General features: G+C 44.3%; 1 protein-coding gene and 1 long non-coding RNA gene across 3 annotated transcripts in view; one reads left to right on the top strand and one right to left on the bottom strand.

Moving 5' to 3' along the window:
• CRHR2 (corticotropin releasing hormone receptor 2) overlaps window positions 1-22,334 on the bottom strand; it is a 151,892-nt gene extending 129,558 nt beyond the window's left edge. Inside the window, exons 1-2 of one of the 2 annotated variants that reach the window (XM_072925271.1) lie at window positions 21,857-22,334; window positions 6,843-6,936 (exon numbers count right to left, since the gene is read on the bottom strand). In XM_072925271.1, the coding sequence (XP_072781372.1) occupies window positions 6,843-6,936; window positions 21,857-21,922 (160 nt within the window). In that variant the 5' untranslated portion in view covers window positions 21,923-22,334. The remainder of the gene's footprint in view (window positions 1-6,842; window positions 6,937-21,856) is intronic. The other variant, XM_030264198.4, reaches the window with a different exon arrangement.
• Window positions 15,866-16,557, top strand: LOC140682567 (uncharacterized). Its single transcript, XR_012054402.1, has 2 exons — window positions 15,866-16,156; window positions 16,270-16,557. It is a non-coding gene; the product is annotated as an uncharacterized lncRNA (long non-coding RNA).
• Window positions 22,335-22,620: the final 286 nt, after the last annotated feature.

Raw genomic sequence — 22,620 nt, 5'->3', positions numbered from 1 at the left:
ATGTTTACTCTCAGACTGGCCACAGTGTTATTTTAACCCTTGAAGAGCTCATCACCTCTGAACCCAGAGAGAAATGCTGATTTAAAGGACAGGGGGTGTTTTTGTTTAGGAGCAGACACACTGAGGTGATTCTGTGTGAACAGAAAAGGCAATCCATCTGTTCTGTGGGACTCGACAAAATGAGAGGTTCTACACTGTGTGTTATTATCTATCAGGTGTGCAATAATTGCTATCTAATTTAAAAACCACTTTCAGTGAACGGTGTTTATTGTACCAACTGTATAAATTCAAATATTTGGTATATTTGATGGAGTGGGGCATTGTAACAGTCACTACTGAGGGGCTGCTGGGAATGCACAGAGCCAGGACTGAGGTGTGCCACTCTTCTCAAATATGAAAAAAAATTGCAGTGTCTGTTCCCAGGGTCTTTACATTCCCGTGTAATGTAAAATCAGAGGGCAGATTACTTCTTTTGGTGCTTTATTGGGGTTCTGCAAAAACACCTTTCCATGGGGTCAGGACACTGGGGGAACTCTTTACTGAAACATGTTTCATGCTGAGCATTTTACAGCCTCCTTTACACAGATTGGAGATTAGTTGTCATAGATTTGGAAGAACTCATCAGCCTCTGGACACCTAGGATAAATGTGGAACATTTAGATGTGTTTACCTATCTCATCCATAAGTCATTTACCCAAAAAATAAAACCCCAAACCCCTCATAAATATTTTGTTTCTACAGCAAATGTAGAAATTAGATGTGGTGCTTAGGGACATGGTTTGGTGGTGGACTGGGTAGTATTGTATTAGTGATTTAGAAGGGGCCCACAAGGATTATCAAGTCCAGATCTTAAGTGAATGGACCATACAGGGATCAAACCCACAATCTTGGCATTATTAAACTTTTCTATTGCTCTGATAATCCTCTCTAGTGGACCACAAAACTTGTTGGACTGTCTACAGTTTCCTAATACACAAGGAATTTCCATACCCTCAGTTTGGAACTGCACCAGACTCAAAAAAAAAATGCAACTTTTAAAATTATAAGTGCAGTAATACAAATTGTTCAGCAACACCCAGCACTGTCAACTTTATTTTGGGAAGCAGAAGCAAGCAGAGCTAGACTGCCTGGTATGTCATTTGGGGCAGTGGGAAAGTAAACCAACATCATCACCTCTATTTAAATAGTGCTGTTGCAACATCTGAAAATAGGAAGTGCTGGGAAGGTCGCTGGTGCCCAGCTCGAGTGGTGATGGTGCAAACGTCGATGGCTGAGGTTCTTTTTCTGCCTGGGAGCTGTGGATGTAGCCCTGTCCCCCAGGCAGCTGCAGGAGCAGCGTGGGGAGCTGCAGCCAGCAGGTTGACGCCAAGGGAGTGAAAGTATCTGTGAAAATAAATCACCCATCCCAGTCTCATTCTAAATGGGACTGCTCATTGATGTGGCCTGCTGGGAAAATCAGAAGGGAAGCAGTGAGAATTGCTGCCATACCATTACTCTGGGGGGATATTTAGGGATGTAATGATGCCAAATCTCCTGTTTCCAGGAAACAGAATTGTGTGATGTACAGAAATAAATAACCCCTGGAGCAGAGAGGGGCTTACCTTCACAGTTTGGGATGGAAAACAAATTATCAAATATGCTTGTGTGTCATAAAACTTTCATCCACTAAAAGGATCATTGATTCAAGAATGATTGAAATTGATTATTCAAAACTAACAAGCCAGCCAAGAACAACACTATTCATACATTCCCAGTTTTGTGAGGACCCTCTAGAATAAAACACTGTCCTAGCTACTGGGAAGATTATGGCAAACTCCAAGTGACGTCAGGTGAGCTGGAGACTTGATGAGCATCTTTGATGAGTTGTGGACCCACACCCACCAACACCTTCCTTAAACTACAGCTTCCAGAGACTTGAGGAAACAACACAAGAGTAGTGTAAGCCAGGATTTGGACAGGTGGAATCCTGCACCACTCAGCATCAGAATGTTCTAACCATTTCTGGGAGACAACAGCCTTTCACTACAAAGTGACCAGAGTGAGGGCAAGGAACCAAGCCCCAGCTCAAGAGGATCCAGTCACCAGGAGGAAGAAAAAATTTTTCCTTTTAGTGCATCCCAGGACTTCTTGAAGTGAAATGCATGACATCAGATTTGCTGCCTCTCCTTTACTGGGTTGTCTGAATACACTTAACCACCATAAATGCAAACTGCAACCTTCAAACTGACTGAAAGGGAAGAAAGAGAAGAAAAACAGAGAATATAATTTTTATATAGATATGACACAGTAGCATTGGCCCTCCACATGCTGGTTGATTTATTTTTGGATAAAATTCCTGCTTTCAGATGAATTGTCTCTTAACAAGGTCTTAAAGATTGTGTGGTCAAATGTGTCAATGGAACAAATAGGGGGATCAAAAGATTTCCATGCAGATCAAAATTACGTAGGATCAGATGCAAGCCAAGACTTGCAGACTCCTGTGGAAACACATTAGATGAGAAAGTCAAATCATTCCACAATGGATGGAATATCTGTGAACTGAGGCCTCTGTCCTCCAAGTTCCTATAAAAATTCAAGTTATTATAACTCAGTCTTGTATCATACTGACATATAGAATTATAGCCATCTGCTCATCCTGGCTATCACTGTAGTTCTAGTCAAACCAGACCAGGAAATCACAACATCAGAAACATCTTAAGCTGAGTCCCCTAAAAAGAATAAATTCTGCCATTTAAACCAATTTGTCTTACATATGAGACTGAAGTAATGCTTAAATACAGTTTTTTTCTTCAGGTTCACAAAGGCACTTCCCATCTGGAGTGGTGCAATTCCCCCTTCACCCAGATCTCTTCTGGATTGCTCTATGATCCATGAATTCCTGCTAGGCTGTGGCCTTGGTGAAATGAGTTTGGTGGTGAAGAGTCCCTTGACCCCGTACCAAGGACTTTTGTGTGTCCAGGGTGGGACCATGTTGGGTGGGGAATGACAGTGGGAATATTCAGTCATTCTCTGACAGCCTTGGAACATTTCTTACCTTCCATTGTTACAAGATTTTTAAAAATTCCAGTAATTACTTACCCAGATTATGGCCAGGAAATTTAGATACCTACAGAAAGTGCAGTATGAATGTTGTCATCTTAGCTCTGTGATTGACTGTTGTAGTTGTAATAAGTTCTACTAACAGCCTCTGTAAATGTTAAATTAGTCAGTGATTAGGAATTTCTAAAAATCTCGTGATCCACTGTTGGTTTTTGGTTTCTTTCTGCCTCTGGTAAGGTTGAGATTGAAGCTCTCGAGACGATATTTCTTTTAGACTTAGCTGTCTTTACAAGGCATGAGTTTTGCAGTGTTTCACTAATAAGGTACAAAATGGCTAATTATTTTTCTTTACAAGGTAAAAAAAAGGCTAAACTAAAAAAAAAAAAGCTAAACTATCTAATTAAGAAATGACACTTAAAGTATTTTCACTTTTAACCTAATAACTAACCCCTCATGTCCCACAATGCAAACTTTTCTGTCTAATTACAAAATACCACCCAAACTCATGGAGAAGAAGGTGGAGAAGAAGGACCAGCTACTGCCTTAAAACTTCTATCTTGCTTCACATATATTACTATATTCTAACCCCTTAAACTCTGAGTTTCCCACCCTGTGATATCACACACTTCTATTCAAACTCCACACTCACAATCCCAGTTCTGCCATTCCATTTTGGAAGCTTCTCCACAGCCTCAGGTCAGTACAGTGTTCTCCTGGGGGTCAGTGCCTGGCAGCACAGAAAGTCTGAAATTCTCAGTGTCCAGAGTTCCAACAATCCACCTAAAAACTGTGAACAAACCTCAGACTGCTGTTGGTTCAGGGCTGTGTAAAAATTCCATCTGTGGTAAACTGGTGTTTTTACAACATCTTATTAAGATCAACTTTTGTTAGGATGTGTTTGATGGTGGTGCTTTAGGTGATGCTCATTAATGACATCTGTAATCCTTTAGATATAAATCATTGACCAGGTCTGGGACTAAGATTGGACTGAGCTGCACCAAAGCTCTGTAATGACTTCAACAAGCGAGGGTGGTCTACTCTGACCCTCATGACTCAGCAGAAGGGTCCCTTTTACCCTTTTGCATTTTTTCATCTCTTTGTAAATCATTCTATCTCAATTCTAACTCGATTTTCCTCTGTGTGATTCATCCATGTAAAAAGTGATAGAGTGGACCTTGACACTGAAATTTGCTAACTCACACTTTTACAAATTCATTCTAATCATACTTTTGCTAATGGCTTTAATGGAGATTCTGTAATGACCTAAACCATTCATTGACAACACCATCATGTCAGGAACTGAATCCAAGCAATTCTGAATGTGCCATCTAGGGATTTTTCAAGGAAAAAATGCCCAAAAGAGAAAATGAGTTGTGCTGCTTTCCAACTCTGAAGAAGTATTTCTTGGTTTAAATCGCTTCCGAGTGAATTTACAATGTCATTCTCTGAGCCATTCTGTGAAATTACCCATGCATTACATTCTCAAAAGCATTTTATGCCATCTGTTTGGGATACTTAGTGTGAACATATTTGGGGGGTGAAATTAGTAATTATAAGAGGAGGAAATTAACATATTGGACTAATTAACAGCATCTTCTGGAAAAGAAACAGGGAAGATAACTAATTACAAAGCTTAATGTTTACTGTTCTCCCAGCTAAATAAAGATTGTTCAATATGGCTCTCCTTGGGTTTCTTCTCTTGATTTCTTTTTCCCTTCTAAAATGTATCTGCAGTGTGTCAAAGAACAGGAGCCAGAGAAAATATTCAGACACTGCAGGCTCTGTGGTCTGGTTCTCTCCATCCACGCTGCTGAATGGAGCTCACCAATGTTCCCATGTGACACATCCTTGTCATTACCAGGGTTCAAAATGAGGCTTGCAACACAGCTCACCTCATTTTGGACATGGAAATATTAGAGCAGACTTAGTTACAGAAGCTCATTATCCTTGGACCCCAATAAAGAAAAAGCATTTAGTTTCTGCTCCATTTTAGGTTTTAATTTAGGATTAAATCATGCTTTGGTCTTTAACTGTACCAGTAGAGCTCTACTGGCCATTAAGAGGTGGTGATTATATTGCAGACCTCCATTTTTTAATGAGAAGGCTCATAGCTGAATAGCCCAGACTGTTTGGAAGATTCAGTTTTCATGGAGCACAAAAACAGCAGGTCATGGGAACCACCATGTTCTTGTTGATGACCAACCACCCTGAGAAGAGAACATCGGTCCATGCTAAGCAAAAAAGTCAATTTTTGTCCTTAGAGTGTCCCAAAGTTCACCTCATGCTTATACCTGTGGCTGACCATGGGGCAGATTTGAGGATTACTAGATTTTACTATATTTAGGGTTTAATACATGTATAAACCCACTCTCAAAGCATAGTACAGGTTCTCAGGATTTTAAAGTATCATAGAAAGTTTGTTCTTAAAAAGCTACAGGTTAGACTGACAATAAGAATCAACTTCCAATAATTTCAGAGCATTGCTTTACCTCTGATCAGTGATACCTCAGAAAGATAGTGGAATAGAAGAGAGGCTTCTCTGGCTTCTCCCTTCCCTTTTCCCATTAAAATTCTGTTCCAGTAGCCACACTCCACTGGAAAATATGCCGTGTGTTCATGCATCACATAAACAGTCCAGAAAATTGTATTTTGTCAACAACTGAAAAATAAATTGTTTGCTGACTTCTAAGACAGCCTGGCATGAAATTTGGGGGTTTTTTTTCTAAAACAGAAGCTCTGCACAAGGAAAAACACTTCATGAATAAATGGCAAGTTTTACGACAATATTTACAAACACATTCAAAAGGCAAAGAACACCTAAAAGAAGGGTCCAAATATGGAACCTCGTTTATCTTCCCTTTGTTTCCAGCTAAGGAATGGAATAGATGGTCATTAAACTGATATAAACATATCTGCTACACAAGGCAGAGCTGCTCCCTGGAACACAGTGGCAGCAAGGGGCAGAACTTGGGGCAGATTCATAATACAGGTCAACACACCCATTTATATGCAAATTGAGAGGCAGTTAAGGCACCACAACTTTCACACTTCAGTCTGATATCCAGATCACCTTATTGTCCTGAAGGAATTAAGTCAGAATAAAACACCACTGATCCAACACATTTTACAGAAAGATTTTTAATTCCCTGAGCCTCATGTCCTTTGCTGTTTCCCAGGGATGGACACCTGGCTGAATGATAACACCTACATTATATCTTAACCTCCTTCCTCCACGAATATTCACCAGGGGGAAAAAGAAAGTGAAGAGGAAGGGAAGAAATTTAGTTTTTTCCCCAGAAGCACCATTCATTGCAGCACAGCCCCCCCAAGTCACGCTGCAGAGGAGAGTGGCTCTGAGTGTGTTTCTCCCCCTTCTGAGACAAAGCTGGATCCAGTTTCACATCTCTTACAGCAACATTTTTGTGCTGGTGTATTTTAGCCAAGAGACAAGTGCTTTGCCCTGCTTCTATAAACTGCTCTGGATAAATGGACAAGACACTTCAACTATACTAATTAATTCAACTATACTAATCTTCAACTACCACATCAGTCAGTAAGTACAGCTAATTCAACTGATTAAACTCTGAGAAAGGGCTGTCAGCAGTTCCCCTGAAGCTCTCTCCAGGTGTGCAAAATTCCAAGTTCTCCTTCCTCCTCACATCACTGCACATTGTCACCAAGGAAAAGCCAAGGATGGAGACAGTATGTTTATCTCAGCAGGAGGAGATGTTCCTGGAGCAAGGGCACTTTGAAAATGGATCCTCCAGTAACAAGAAGCCACCAAGAAACAGAAGAGTAAATACCTGTGACATTGGTGCGGGCTGACAAAGCTTCGCAGTACTTTTCCAGCAGAACAGACAAGGGCAGGTTCACAGAGGATTCACAGTGGAGAACTATCTGGATAAACAGAAAGAAACCAAGCAGGTAAAGCAGCAACCTAGAACAGATTCTCTTTCATGAGTACAACAAGCCCCAGCAGTCTCAGAGCAGTTCCCATTCATGATTTGTTCAGGCACAGACACCCACTGACACAGAAGGTTTGTGGTTGTACTTGCTCAGCTCCAGGGCATCACATGAAATTCACCTGACTAAAGCAGGAAACTGCAAATTAAGCACCTATTATGGATATCTCCTTGTGGGAGCTGCTCAATGCCTTTAACAAAGCTCAGGATCCCTTTTGTCTCATCACCTGAAAGTAGAGGCCTGGAACAGCAGAGCTGAATCACATCCCATTAAAGATTGTGTGATGAGTTTTTTCAGTTTAAGATTGTGTGTTGAGTTTCTACAGTTAAAGATTGTGTGTTGAGTTTCTTCAGTTAAAGATTGTGTGTTGGGTTTCTTCAGTGAACTTTTAATTGGTATGTGGGTGCCAAAGATCCTTGCCATTCAAGAGATACAGCAATTGGCAAAGGGTGGTTCAGAGGGCTTGAATAAAGTGTTTCCATGGAATGTATAGGATAATTTGGCATCCCTGTAAGGTGTCCTGTGGCTCTTTTTAGCCAATGGAAGACACACAAGTTTCTGATCCTCAGCATTTAGGGCTGAGCCTTCTACTGAGGGCAAATAACAGTGAGAAAGAGCAGAAATGCCAACATGGGCACTTTGAGAAAGCTGCAGGTTCAGTACAAGGTAACAGTACAACCCCAAGTAAAATTTAGGAAATAGAGTTGAAAATCAATGGGGATATTTAATTTTCATTCTCAAAATAAATCACCCAGTGCAGACAGAAGAGAGAAGTCCACATCAAACTATAGAGTCAAGTTTGGATCCTGCTTGGAGCAAGAGAAGCTCTTGGAAAGTCCTTTAAGAAAGGCAGGACGAAATGTGGCAGGAAAATTCAGGAGTGACAGATCAATGACAGAAAACCCAATTTTCAAACTATGAAACAAAATCTTTCTGACTGTTTCTGAGGGGGATATAAAGCCATGGTAACACACAAAATGCCTTTGCTTTTCTGTTTACACAGAATGACTACAACAAAATTCAGGCAGATTTTACTCAGGGAAACAATCATACTCTTTAAAGGTTGATATTATATTTCAGTGCTCTAAGGTGTGTTAAGTGATTGAGGAACCCATTTTATGTCACTGAATTCTCTGTCACTTAATAAAAAGGAGGGTGAGTGCTCATGACAATAGAATCCATCAACAATGTTGTCTGTAAAGAACAACTGTTCTTTTACAGCACCTTTTTCTACCTATTTCTCACTTTACTGTTATTTTATAAAATAGGAACTGTTGAAATATAAACAGAAAGCCTTTCCCAGATTTCATTCTTTTCATACAAACTCCATGAAGGGGCTGTTTCTCCTCCAGGTGTGAGGATGTGTGAAGAATTTTGAATGAGTTAGAGACAGGACTACTAAGTTGTTTCGGATAATGTGATTTATTTTTCTTATCTTTTACATAGGTAGGAAAGGTGAGTTCAGATCACATCTTCACCACATAACTCAAAAAGTCCCAAGACTTCTAGTTACAAGATATTTTAAAGATTTATTAACTAACATAACACTACTAACAAAGATATTTATATTTTTGACCTAATTCTAAAGTATTTTGTTTTATAGACTCATACCAGTGTAAGCTTTTTAAATTAATCATGTTATAACACACAAACTCACAGTTCCATACTTTAAAACATTAAACTTTCTTCTACTTAACACACCTTTGCTTTTAACTACATTCTCACTTGTAGCACCTAAGTTTAAAGTTTTCTAAAGTCTCAGATCAAATTTTGTGTTTAATCCTAAACTTTGCCTTACAGGCCCAAAGTTCTGAGAATTCCCTGCATTTCAAATTCCAGCACCCAGGGAGGCTCAGAACTCCTGCCTCCCATGGCAGAACCTCCATGCATGGTCAGGTCAGGGAGACAAAGCCGGGTACAGATTCCACCTCCCGAGGCTTGGAGCTCCCAAACCTCAGACTCTGCAGTGGCCACGTCTCCTGCCAGATCCAGGCATGTTGACACTGCAGAGGCATTTCTTCCCCTCCACCCCTCACCCCTCTGCCACCTCCCAGGCCAAAGCACTGCCTCACTTCAAAGAAGAAACTCAAGCCATCCCCGTGCACTGTAAATACGCCGCGTGTTCAGCTGTGCCCTCCCCAGGACGATGGGAAAGCACAGACAGAGGTCAAGCTCAGCACGGCTTGGGCAGGAGTAGGAAAGGTTAAATGTCACATTTGCCTTAGGGTTCAGCTCAGGTTAATTTGGCTGGGGGGAAAAGTGCCTTCCACATATTATGTTACTTTTGGTTTCATTTTCTCTCCACAGTCAACAGCCTTGCTGTGCGCGAAACTTTTTTTCTTTTAAAAACTGTATTTAAAGCAGATAAACCCAAATTATGACTCAGGTTTTAGCTTTTCTATTTTTCAGATTCTGTGCTGCTTCAGTGTGTACTTCTGAGCTTCATATCAGGTGATGCTGAGCTCTCTGCACAGAGCAGGGAGACAAAACAATTCCTTCTCCAGCTGGGCACCAAGGACAAATGATCCAAATCTCAGCCCAGGAGCACAAACACCGTGGGCTGGAGAGAGAAAAACAAGCAGGATGGGACTGCCTGGGCTAAAGCTGGAATGAGACAATGAACTCCAAGGTGCCAATGGAGCAGAACTGATCCCAGGGAGAGCCCCCGGGAGTGCTCGTGCATTTTGGGACCATTTTGGTTCATCTTGGGTGCAGCCCTGGCTGGGCTCTGGTGCTGCCCAAGGTGGATCCATGGTGGCCTTTTAATAAATGCCTACTTTATTCTTTAGCTCTGTCCAGCCTCTGTTCTAGGGCAGCCTTGAAAAACTCCTCTTACAATAATAAAAAATGGAAAAACAAAGAAAGAACAAGAAAAATTTCAGTAATATAGAATTGTAAAGATAAATAATTGGGCCCATGACTGTGCAGAAATTATATTTTGAAGTACTGAAATAATCGCTTTGGGTCACTAATGCATGACTTTTCTCAAACTGCATTTCTCGTGAAACAGCTATTCCATCACCTCTGTCCACCAAATCACTTATTTTCTGTCCTGAAAATTTACCTAAATCATGCACAGAAATGTCCAACTTAATTCCTCAGAGCCACTGTGGACATTTATGAACAAATAAAACTAATGTGCCGCACCAAAGACTGAGGTGGAAATGAATCCTTTACTTTCCAAAGTAGGAACACCAACTAAGAGCTGGCCAGCTCTGAGTCTTCAGGAAAAAAAAGAAAAAATACAGAGCCTTTGGTCAACTTCCCATTCACATCTGAGAGGACTTTGGGAAAAGGATGAGTTGCTCTGGTTTGGCACTGCCTGCCTCTCTCATGGGCATTTTGTTGGATCTTTCCCCTTGGACATGGTCACTGCTCTTCATTAATTCATGAAAGATCTTTATCTCTGTCAGAGGACATCAACTATGAGACACAAGAGTTGCCTATTCTCAGTTTCCACCAGCATTTGTGGCTATTTCATCCAGGTAAGAGAGGATTTGTAACTTCATTTAAAGAAGAATTAACAAAGAGTTCTGGTTCGAAATACTGAGTTCCTCTATGAAGCAATATAGAAATATAAAACCAAATGAACATTGGTGCTGTAAAATTCACCTGCATGAAAGAGGTTGTTTTCTCCTCTCAAACATGGAAGAAATGGCTACAGGAATATAAAGGAATGACTTTGGAATAGAAACCAGCCCCCAAAGCTATAGATAGGATCCAAAAATGTCAACACAAGCATGGGGCTACCACAGAGACACAGTGGAGCATCTGGTAATTTGAAATATCTCACAGTAGGCAGCAGCAGAGTGAAGTTAGCAGGAATGCAAGCTGAAGGGAAGGACTGAAGAGGAAAAGGATGACCCACGGCAGTGGAACACCCCTTGCCAAGGTGGAGGTGAGTTTGGAGGCAGTGGATGCTGCCACACATGGACAGATGCACACACTCCCCTTTCCCACCCTCACACAAGAATTCCCAGATGCCACATTGCTCTAATAAAAGCCAGTTGTTAGGCCTTCCTGTCAAACATCTGCTGGTGGCGTGCTGAGAGGTGCTGACATCTGACACAGCCTCAAAGCAACAGAGCAAAAACTGTTTGTTAAAAAAATGTAGTTTCTAGTACTCCCGAGGTCCCAGAGAAATCCATCCCATGGAAGTACAAGAGCATCTCAGCAGAAAGCCACTCCCAGAAAAGCAGTGGGATTTAGACTTCAAAACAGAGAGAGCAGCAGCTGAGCTGGTCACACAGGGATTCCTTTGGAATTCAGGAAGAGAGGCAGGAATTTTCCAGATGCAGTTCATCTGCAGCACTTAAAATCTTTAAATTGGAATGACCTCCACTGACTGCATCAGCTGGGTCTTATATACTGTAAGGATAGTCACTTGGATGCATCCTTCCTAAATTTTCTTTCGACTACATGCAAAAGGAGAGGTCAAAACATTCCTGGAGATGATGGCTGCAGGAAGACACGAGCACATGACCATTTTATTTAATCATCTGTGCTCTTTCTTTTACTGAGCAAGATGAAGTGACCTTCCAACATGGAAAAATGTGAGAGTTATCAACACAAAATATGCTCAGTCCACAGCTGACAAGAGAAGGGCCCATCTCATGTCTTCTTTGCCACACAAAGTCTCACCCTGCACTATTCACTGTGCTCTCTATAAAGCCAAAGCATTTTCCACTCCTGAGAGACCACCTGGCATGGATTATGTCAGGAGGATGCTTCTTCCTACCCTTCATCTCTGGGAACATCCACTGCTCTCAAGACTCCAGCTTTTCCCATGTATTTCTTTAAAATACCCGAGGCTGCAAATGCTATTATGTTTCAACATCAAAATTGCAGCAAGACTTTCTTCAGCACACAGAAAAACTGCTGCTTAGTAGCTTTGCCCCAGAACTCAGGGAAAAAAAAAAAAAAAAAAAAAGTTTGACTGCAAGAGAAAAGGGAAAACTGCATTTAATTTTTAGTTCTTCAATTAGGCAATGCAAATAAATTCACTCCATCTCCACAATGAGACTGAGTTCTCACCCCAGCTTCTGGGATGGAAATGCTCAGAGCAGTGGCCCAATTAAAAGCAAAAATTTAGTTTGTGTGCAGAGAAGCTCATCTTAGGGAAACACAGGCTTTTAACTTCACAATGAAAATATAGATAGTGAAAGAGCTCAACTCAGCAAAATCAAAGTGAATCCCACACTTCCTTGACAAAATCCATCCTCTGTTTGAGCACAGTTTCCAGGGCAGGTGGGCACCTGGCAAGTTCTGCATCACTGGTGGGGAGAAACAGAGGCTTTGGGGAAAAAAACCCACCAGATATTCCTTGGAATGCTCTTAAAGAAAAAAAAACAACAAACTGGCAGCGTTCATCTGAGCATCTCTTTCCTTCTAAGAAAGGGCAACACATGGGGGAGAATGAGGAGAGCTGGAATGTTTGCTGACTACTCATCACCTGAAGGATTATGTACAACCAGAAGAGTGAAAGCTGCTACTTCAGGACAAAAACAGAGATTAGCACAGGAGAGGAGGGGAAAGTCATCCTCACAGTGGCTAGGATGGATTTATATCCACTGCCCTGTGGTTAGTTTATCCACAAGATTCATCTGAAAGAGATGCTTATTAAAGAACCGAAGTCAGAGGGCCAGTGTGTTGGACAGACTTTGTTTTATGGAGAACCAAAAAGGTCAGCCCTCTGCATCAAGATGTTTTTGGCCTTTCTCAACACAGTAACTTAAAATTGCTCGTGCAGCAGCACTTGGCAGTGTGCAGTTGTTTGGCTTGGCTTCACCAGAAAAATAATTTCCATTTGGGATAGAAAGTCTAAATACAAGTTTTCACAGGAGCCTGCAACCTGAAACCTGAGCCAGCTAAGGTTACAGTAAAGGGAAGGACTCTGAGCACAGTTCAAGAAAAATAGGCTCCTTTTCAAATCGTCCTTCAGCTCCTTAAACTCCCTCTGAGTTAATCCAAGAGGCCACATAAAACATTGCTATTTTCTAGAGAACATCAAATGCTCCAGGAGACTGCTCCATGATCTTAAGAGGACAGATGTATTCTGCAGCTCTTCCAGGAAGTCTGGAAAAAGAGACTAAAAGCCTGCATGGAATGGGAATTAGGACCCCAGTTCAATAAAGCAACTAAACACATGCTCGGTTTTAAGGCATGAAATTAAATCAGTCTTTATGCAAAAATAAATTAAAAACAAACCCTTGAGCACCTGCTACACTGAGCCCACTGCTGAACTTCACTGTTGTCTTTGAAACTTGGAGATCTGCCTTCAGTGAGCTCTGCTGAAGCAGCTTTTACAAGGGAGGTTCTTTATCCACTGAAAGCCACGCAGGTGCTGAGGGATTTTCTGAACCATGCGATACAAACCAAACCTGGTTAAGGCCACCCACAGGCTGGATTTGTCCAACCAGGTCTCCAAACCCTTCCAAAGCAACTTGAGATGCTGAAAATGAGCATGACTGCATTTGAATCACAAGCTGCAGCTCTCCTGAAATAAAATTGTTTAATGGACAGACTTTTCAGTTTCATATCCTTGAAGAGTTTTGTTGGCCATTCCCATGCCTGTGGATATCATATTCAGAGCCTGGAAGGGGAGCAAGCCCCTCAGGACACTCCTGCCTTCATGTCTGCTCTCTCCTTAGGTCTGTGAGTAATTTTTTCCCACACAATTCCCATTCCTGTGAATCCTCTCAGCAGCTGCAATGTGATTCACCTCACCCACCGCTATTCCAGCAGGTTTTGCTTCAGGCTCCCTAATGCTCAGAAGTGGAAGAAGGAACCACTGTCAAGGACCAATCCATCACCTGTGCTTTAAACATGGGCTCCAGGATGAGATAATCATGCACTGGAGACAAAACACTCAGGGAATCCAGAGCAGCTCAAGTTTAAAAGTCATATTTACCCAAGTGAATGCCAATACCTCCCTCATCTAACCTTTACCTACAGGCAGAGCCTCTGCAAGGATCATTCACCCATGCACTGTCCGCACTGCCACTACATTCCAAAGCCACCCCTCACAGGCCTCTCCCAGCTTCAACTCAACAAATCTGAGCTCCTCATCTTTGTTTCTCAGGTCTCTGCCACATGAAAAAGGTAAAAACACATCTGGATCAAGACTTTATCAGCTGAAGATACCTGCTCAGCTTCCCATGGAATGACAACAGTGGTACCTCTGTATCCTCCACAAAATGTTCCTCTGAGCCAAGATTTCCTGACAAGGAATTTAAAAATGAGCCAGTGAGGTAGCACTGGGTATCAGCAGTGAACTTTCTTTCTGTCATTCCTTAAACTGCTAATTCTTGGGCTGGAGCCCACTTCTAGATTTGCAAACCAAGTATCACAGTGAAATGTAACTCCAGGTCTGGAATTATCTTTCACTACCTGAAGGGGAATCACAGACTCCTCTCAGAAGAGTCAGATTCCTTTCAGGAGCTGACAGCATCAGAGCATCAAGACAGGCATCATTCACAAATTGAAGTGAGAGAAAATCTCATAGAACATGAAGAAAAAATTATGCACCATGACAACAACTGAGCACTGGAAAAGAGATGTTGTAAAAAGACATTTCAGAGATGCTGTGAGAGCTCCATCTTTGCAGATTTTCACAGCTGAACTGGATGAGAATGATTTGGTTTTGTAATTAACCCTGCCTTGAGGAGGTGACTGGACTTCTGGCAATCCATTCCTGCACCGATTATTTTTTTCATTCCTTGATTCTATATGTTTTATAGTCCCTATGGTAAAAAGAATCACAAATCACAAATAAGAATTACTCCCCACTCTTGCAATGGGCAATACAGTAAACAGCTTACAGACTGTATCTTGAAGAATAATCAGCAACCCAGAGGCTTTCTCACTCATGTTTTTAAGATTTTTTACTCTTTTCACATAATTATAATTGAAATAGTATGCCAAATACAATGAAAAGACATTTTTAAATTATTACTGTATTTAAAGATACATTTTTCTTTTCATCCTTTTTGTTTATTTTTTCTTTCTGAAGGAAAGAAATACTGCAATGCTGACGAGACTTCAAAATCCTCATGAAGATACTTCTTTGGATAAAGCAGGAGATTCTTGCACTTTGGAAGGTGTCTCAGCTGAGGTGAGTTTTGAGGCAGGATGGGGAAAAATCCTCAGTGCATCTGACTGGAAGCACACCTGGTCAAAATACTTTCCTGAGCTCTGAGACACCATTCTCAGCAGCCAGAGGGACACCCTGGGCTCCTCTCTGCTTTGGAAGAGCTGATGGATAGCAGGAGGAGCAGCCTGGTCCCTGGCAGGTGTTATGAACAAAACAGCCTTGCTGGGACACTGCTGGCTTGAGCTAAGTACTGATAATGAAATGTTAATTAGCTAATTGCTCCTGGGAATCACCTACACCCCCCACCCACACTGCCATTCTAGGACTGGGATGCAAAATAGAGGGACCTGTGGAATCATGGGAGGGGGTTTTGGGGATGAAAACACCCCTAAATGGAAGGCTGGGCACAGTGGAGGGGGCTGGATGGGTGTGCTGGGTGGGGAAAAGGGAACCACATCCCTGGTCTGTGTCTGACCTGTCACCAGAGCCTGCAGAGGACTGGACTGGGCTGTGGGAAGCAGGAGCAAAGGAGCAGCTCTTCCTGGTGTCACCAGGAGGGAAGGAGAGGGGACAGCTCCTGCTGGACTTGGGCAGCAGGCTCTGCACATCCCCTCACCCTGCAGCTGCCAGTGTGCCAGGAGGGAAGGAGAGAGGATGGTCTGCTGGGACTTCAGATACAGACTGCACACCTGTCCTAGGTTATAATATTGGGGTGTATTCTATTACCACCTCGAGCTGCAATCCCTTTCTTTCCTTATCTCGTGACTCAGAGGTAAGTCCCTCCAGGAGGAGCTGTTCTTTTAGCCACATGACTGACAAGATCACAGCATTCTGTTGTGAGATGCTCCGCCCAGAGGGAGGAGCCAAACGATGCCATCAAGGATATAAGTGGGGTTGTGCAGACAGCAAGGAGATCCCCTCTTCCAAGGGGAACAGCTGAGACCTTCTCTCAAATGGACCTCCAGAGGGAAACTCCATCAGTCTACAGGAGCACTGCTTGGACAGAACCATATCTGCTACCACCGCCCCAGCCAGCAAGGGTCAGGCTGTATCTCTAACTCTGTCAGTGGTTCTTCTTTTGTGCTGTTGTATGTATTTGGTTTTTTGTTCCCTTTCTTCCTAATAAATTGTATTTCTGAGTTAGAGCCTCTCACTGGTTTTGCTTTTCAAACCAGGACAACACCTCTTCACCTCCGGCTGCCAGTGTGCCACGGAGACCCCCGGGACAGACCCTGCACGGAGACCCCAGGGACAGATCCTGCACAGAGAGTCCAGGGACAGACCCTGCAGCCTTCTCCCTCCTCAGCTGCCAGGAAAAAGCTACAGCAGCAGGGGTGAGCTCCATGTCGAGCCCCCTGCCCAACTGATCTTTTTAATAAATAGCTGAACATTAATAAAGGCATAAGCCCTGTTCATTTCAGCAGGGATGTTTGCTCACACAACAAGCAAGCAGCAAGGGAAGAGCTGTGATGGCCACAGTGCCCAGCAGTGCCCTGGCGTGGCTCAGGAGCCTCTGCTGGCGTGAGCCCCCTGAAACCCAAGCCATGGCCAGGCTTGGGATCTGCTCCTGCCACTCAAAGGCAATGGATACCTCAGCGAGCAGAGCCTGGCTGGCAGCCCCACGGGAAACCTGTTCAGGCCCATCAGCACACTTCCTCTCCTTCCCTTTTGCCTCCTTTCCTCCTTCCTTTGCACTAGAAAAGCCACCCCTGGAGGAGCACAGCACTTCCCAAACCATGGCAGTGCAGAGAGGACAGCACTGAGCAGCTCTCTGCACACCAGGGACCTGGGGGCAGCAGCAGGGATTGTCCCACAGCCCTGGAAGCTGGCAGCTCCTCTCCAGCCCTCTGGCACTTCAGCTACTATTACCAGGGCAAGGGTTTAGCATTGCAGTGAGGACAGCTAATGTATTTTAATCTCCATCTGCATTACTCACTATTTACTTTCCCGGCATACACAGCCCAGAGTGGACAGTTACTCAGCCAGCATTATGCAAAAGTTTGTAGAGCTTTAATTGGCTTTGTTTAATTAGTTTCATTTTCTTACAGCTCCGTGGAAGAAGTACTTTTCAGCTCTTGAATTATCAAATGGATTTTCTTTCCTATTTAGTGAAAACATGCTGAGTTTCTGTGCGGGCACATGAGGTGTAAGGGATGTTTGGAAAGGCAGATTCCCAGTTTTCCACCCACTGGGCTCCACACCAGAGCTGGGGAAGGAGCAGCACACCCCCAGCACCTGGCTCTCAACCTGGCTCCTCTGCACAGCAAGGAGGGACTTGGGAGTCAGAGGTCAGGACAGGACACTGGAATTCATCTCTGTGAGGTGCTCTTCTCTCTCCCTTCCACAGCCAAATGGACCAGCCTTTGAGAAGATCCAGCAGAACATCTGCTTGGGAGAGCCAAAGCAGATGAGCCCAGGGCCAGGGAACTGAGCAGTGCTTACCACAGGACGTGCTCCTTGTCAAAGAGCATTGCAGGGAGCATCCCACAATCATCCCCAGGCTGGCACCACGAACTGAAAATGAAATTTTCATGTATTTGGATGTGACTGACAAGATTCAAGCAGACAGTCACCTGAAGGACAGCTCTGTCTTTTGACTGATCTACTTTCTGTTTGTCTTCTCTTGTAACAAGGACTGCGGGCAAATTTATACAACTTCTCAGAGAAGAAAATTAAAACACTTTACCCATCATTTGCCAACTGATATCAAACACAGCTACCTTCAAAGCTGTTAAGATTAAAATAATTATTAGCAGTAAAAGAAAGCAATTCTGTATAAAGAAATAGTTTGATAAAGCAAACCATCACAAAGTGTTTAACTATCATGAATAGAAAGATAAGGAGGCAAACTCAATGTTTATGCAATGCTTTAACACAGGCCATTGAGTATCCACAGGAGGAAGGGAGGTGAGAGTGGCCCGCTGGACAGCTCCAGCTTTACATTTACATTAATGTTTGCACTTTAAGGAAGAGCAGACTACATTTGGGATTAAAAGCAGTGTAAATTAAAAGAAAGAAGGACATAGACATGATCTGTTGCAATTTATAGACATGGTGTGGAAAAGAAAATTCCTGCAAAAAAGTCATCTGCTGGATAAACTTTTAATCTAGAGTAAATCAGCTTTCCCCTAAATCTCCTTCTTGCATTTGCAGTGCTGCAAAACCTGAAAGTGATATAAACTACAAAGGAACAGATTCAGCAGCATGTGCAGCCTGTTGTTGCCACCCACATTTCCTCACCTCCCCCTCTCCCCAAAAAATAAGATCTGCAGAACTATTAAAAGACTCTAGAAATGTGCAAATGTTTGTTCTAATGCAATATTTTTACAATATTTGGTTTACTAATAGGGCAAAATGAAAATAAAAAGAAAGCGGGAAGACACATCCTTAATAAGTCTGTATCATTCACTACCCCGGTTTTCTCAAGGTGAATCTCTCAGTTCAGCACACCAGCAGCAGGAACTCGCAGTAATCCCTGACACAAAGAGATCTGATCACCAAATTCACAGCAATGAAGAGTTGGCCTTAGAGAAAAACCCTTCCCTGGGGCAAGCCCAGAGCGATGGCAGCACAGCACTCTCCATCCCAGCCAATAAATCAAGCAGTGCAAAGATCTAAGTCCTTAACCACTTCAGCTGTTCAATTTTTAGAATGGCTCCTGGCCACATTTCTGCCCCAAGCAATCTGGTGGTGTCTCACACAGTTCCTGGGAATGATCTGGGAGCTAGGGAGCACCATCAACCAGCTCCGTGCACAGTCTGCGCAGCACCTCCCTGGTTTTGATGCTGAAGGAGCTCAATCACATGAGCACAAGTCACTCTCTAGCATTTGATTCTGAAGGCTGGAGAGCTTTCCTGGAGATATTGATGTAGCAGTGGAGTTAGAACCCATGAGGCTGAAATTAAAATTCTGCACCTGGTAATGCACAGCCTGCAAAGAGATCCCAGCTCTCTCTTCCTCCACAATCACGCTCTGGTTTGGAATATGAAGGTCACAGAGTTTAGAGGACTTGATCATGACTTTTCCTCTGCTCTTGACAGGATAATAATATGTAAGCAGATGCCTTATATGCACAAAAGCTAAAGCTGCTTTCTTGCTGGCTAAGGGCAGGGATGAACATCATCACTGAAATGTTTTATGGCAAAACTGCAGGCAGCCAACACCAGCACGCAGCCACCTCCCTCCAACATCCAGTAATTGCCATGGGATGGTTACAAACTAAACCCTGACAAAGTACTGCCCCAGGAAAAGCTTCTCCTGATGAGATGTTTATGCTGCATTAATTCACAACAGGGCTGAATTTTGGCAGCCTCAGACCAGGAATACTATTTAACTTGTCATCACTGGCTGATACACTCACACTGCCCCAGCTCTTTTAACAGCTCCAGGAGAACAAATAAATGATAGCAAGCCTTGCTTTTGGTTTTGATTAATAATCCCCCCCCCTCCAAATTATGTGAATTTAGCAAGGACTTTATATAAAAATGTCATAAGACTAATTTGCCTTCATTTTATGGTTTGGTTTTTGTTTCCCACATTCAGTTAAATGTATTTTCAAGTGCATCATACATCCAGAACTCCTTTAAGAGAACATAAATCTCAGTTCAAGTCTTCACCCTTTTGCTGACCAGCCCTGTGAAATCTGTCAGGTCATTTGCACCGGCATTTTCATGTGGCAGTTCTAATTCTGTACCAGAAAGTTGCCTCATCTCATGGGCGTTGCAAACCTGCAGCTCCCATAAAACACAATTGCTCGGCTGCTGTGAAAACTTCATCTCCCTTAATTGGGTAAGGGCCTGCTCTCACGAGCAGCTATTCTTTTCCTCAAATCCACAAATGTGGATAAAGTCACTGACTTCGAGTCCACTTTCGAGTGTTTTCAAGTTAAACAAGAACTTAAGAGCTTTGGCTTTGAGCCAAAGTTTTAAAACACTGCTCTAAAATGTCTTGGTGTGAAGTTCCCTCCAGCTGGAAAGCAGAGATCCAGATTTATTGACAATATTCAGGGATTAAAACACTCCCCAAAGGAGCAGCAAAAGCTTTTGCTACACCTGGAGCAACCTGAGCTGTTCTGAAGGTGAAGATTCAAAATGTTATTTCCCACACAGGGATACACGAGCCCCTGCCAGACATCAGCATGTTCCACCCAAATAAGCTCCTGTATAAAAACACATAGAATACACTCAGAGTTCACATTTCTTGGACTAAACACGTTTTATGAGACCTTCACTTTTTGATCCTTAATCTACCTTTTTTTTCTCCATTTCTTTTGAGGCAGTTTTGTTTTTAAAGCAGAGACACAACTACCAAAATTTGCAGAAATAATTCAAATTCAAAGCTGCAGCAGAACTGGAAACCTGTAAAATCCATAGACTATATCCACAGAGGAAACACAAAACATTTCTTGATTCATTGAGAATGGATTAGTCCGGCTAAATACTCAGTACCTGAGTACTTTTGATAACCCCACTGACAAATCCCGCACTCTAAAGACAAACTGAGATATATTCATGGACCAAAACAAATCAATAAGAGAAAACACAGACTGAGAGAGAAAAAAGACTAAGAAACAGAGATCAGGAAATAGTGGTTTGGGGTTGAAAACAGCAAGTGTGTAGACCCATGCCACTGTGATCCCATGTGCACTGATCTCTTCCTTCTTTTGGGGATAAAAAAAGCCCGACACTGGCGGAGGTGAGAAAGTATTCTCTCACTTCTAAGAAAGCTACTGTGAAAAAAAAAAAAAATTAAATTGTTGCTTGTCTCTGAAGCCTGTTGTTGACCTGGCTTTTCTTTTTCTTTCTAAATTAGAGAGGGGAGGAAAAACCAAACAACCCCCCCAAATAAACAAACAAAACCCCACAAACAAACAAAACCCAAACCAAAATAGACAGAACTTAAGGAAACAGAACAGATTTTCTTTCTTTATCTGAGGAAATGTTAAAGATAGACCAATTACACTGCGGTTCAGAAGGGTCATTGCCACTTTTTTAAAACTGTGGGAACAGCCTTTACAAATTCTGCACAGGTTCAATGCTGCTTAACCTCTCCCGTTTTCTCTTCGAGTCTGGCTTAACCACACTTGAAACCGTCGCTCAAAAGAAAACAAGCCACCAAAAAACACTGGGATAGCTTTTGAAGTCCAGTCCGACAGAAACCAACCTGGTCCCCACCCCACCCCAGCATCTCGCAGAGGGATGCTGGTGATGGAGAAGGAAAAGCTTCCTGCGGGTTTCACTCCGGAGCAAGTGCTGGGCTGGGTGCGTGGGCTGAGCCCTGCCCATCGCCACCCCTGGCTGCCGAGCGCTGCTGGGGCACACGGTGCCAGCAGAGACACCGCCACAGAGGCCGGGGACACCGGGCACCGCCAGGGAGCGAGGGGATGGCAGGGAAAACCCCTTCCCGCTGGGGCAAGGCGCTGCCACCCTGTGCTGGGACCTGTTCAGGCAAGCAAAGGTGGCTGTTTCACAGGGCAGGGCGCACTCAAAGGGGCTCAGCTCTCAGGCCAGTGGCTCTGAGAGCACCTGTGATGGAGCACGAAAAGGCGGCGGGATCCCGGCAGCAGCTGGCAGGGAGCGGTGCCCGCCCGGGGTGCCCCGGAGCCGGGGCGCACCTGCGGGGCCGCGGGGCACGGAGCCGCACGGAGCCCCGGGGCTGCCCCGCTGCGCTCCCCGCGGCCGTGGGGCGTCCCCCCGCTCCCTCCCTGTCCCTATCCCTGTCCCTATCCCTATCCCAGTCCCCGTCCCCGTCCCCGGCACTTACGGGCAGGAGCAGGAGCGCGGCGGCCGCTGCCGCGGGGAGGCTGCGCTGGGGCGCTCGCCCCGCCATGAGGGCTCGGGGGGTGCCCGGGGGGTGCCCGGGGCTCAGCCGGACCCTCGGCGCTGCCCCGGCATCGCCCCCCGCCTGCTGCCCCCCAGCCCTGCCCGCCGTCCCGCAGCCGAGCCCGGCGCTGCGTCCCAGAGCAAAGCCCCGGCAGGGAGGGAGGGAGGGAGAAGGGGGAGCCGAGCCCGCCCTCCGCCCAGGATTCCTCGGGGATGGAGGCGGCGGGGGGCCCCCGGGGGAACGCGACCCTCACGGCTTCCAGCAGCGAGGGGCAGCGTCCTGTGCCCCGGCTCCGAGCGCCCGAGCCGCTCCCCGCCCCGCACCGCCCGCGCCCGTGGGGAGCCCCCTCGCCGAGCTCTGAGTGATGGAGATCCCTCTTCCCCGAGCGATGGGGACGCCTTCCACACCAGCTTCCAGAAATAACGGGGATCCTCCTCCACCCTCCCGTACGCTGGAAGTTCCACTGCCTCCAAAGTGTCCAGGAGCAAGAGGATTCTCCCTGCCCAGGCTCTGGGTGCAGTGGGGATCACTTTCCAAAATTAGGTGCAATGGATACACCTCCTACAGCCCCTCAGGAACATTAATAATCCCTTCACCACCACCCCATTCTGCCAGGCATTAGGTAAAATGTTAACTCCACAGCCTGAAAACTTTCAGGAGCAACAGGCTTCCCCCAGTGCCCAGGTACCAACTGCATTGTGTGC

Source organism: Taeniopygia guttata, chromosome 2 (assembly GCF_048771995.1).
Source record: "Taeniopygia guttata chromosome 2, bTaeGut7.mat, whole genome shotgun sequence".
NCBI lineage: Eukaryota > Metazoa > Chordata > Aves > Passeriformes > Estrildidae > Taeniopygia > Taeniopygia guttata.
The sequence above is the reverse complement of the archived record's forward strand: the minus strand, read 5'-3'. Positions and strand labels throughout refer to the sequence as shown.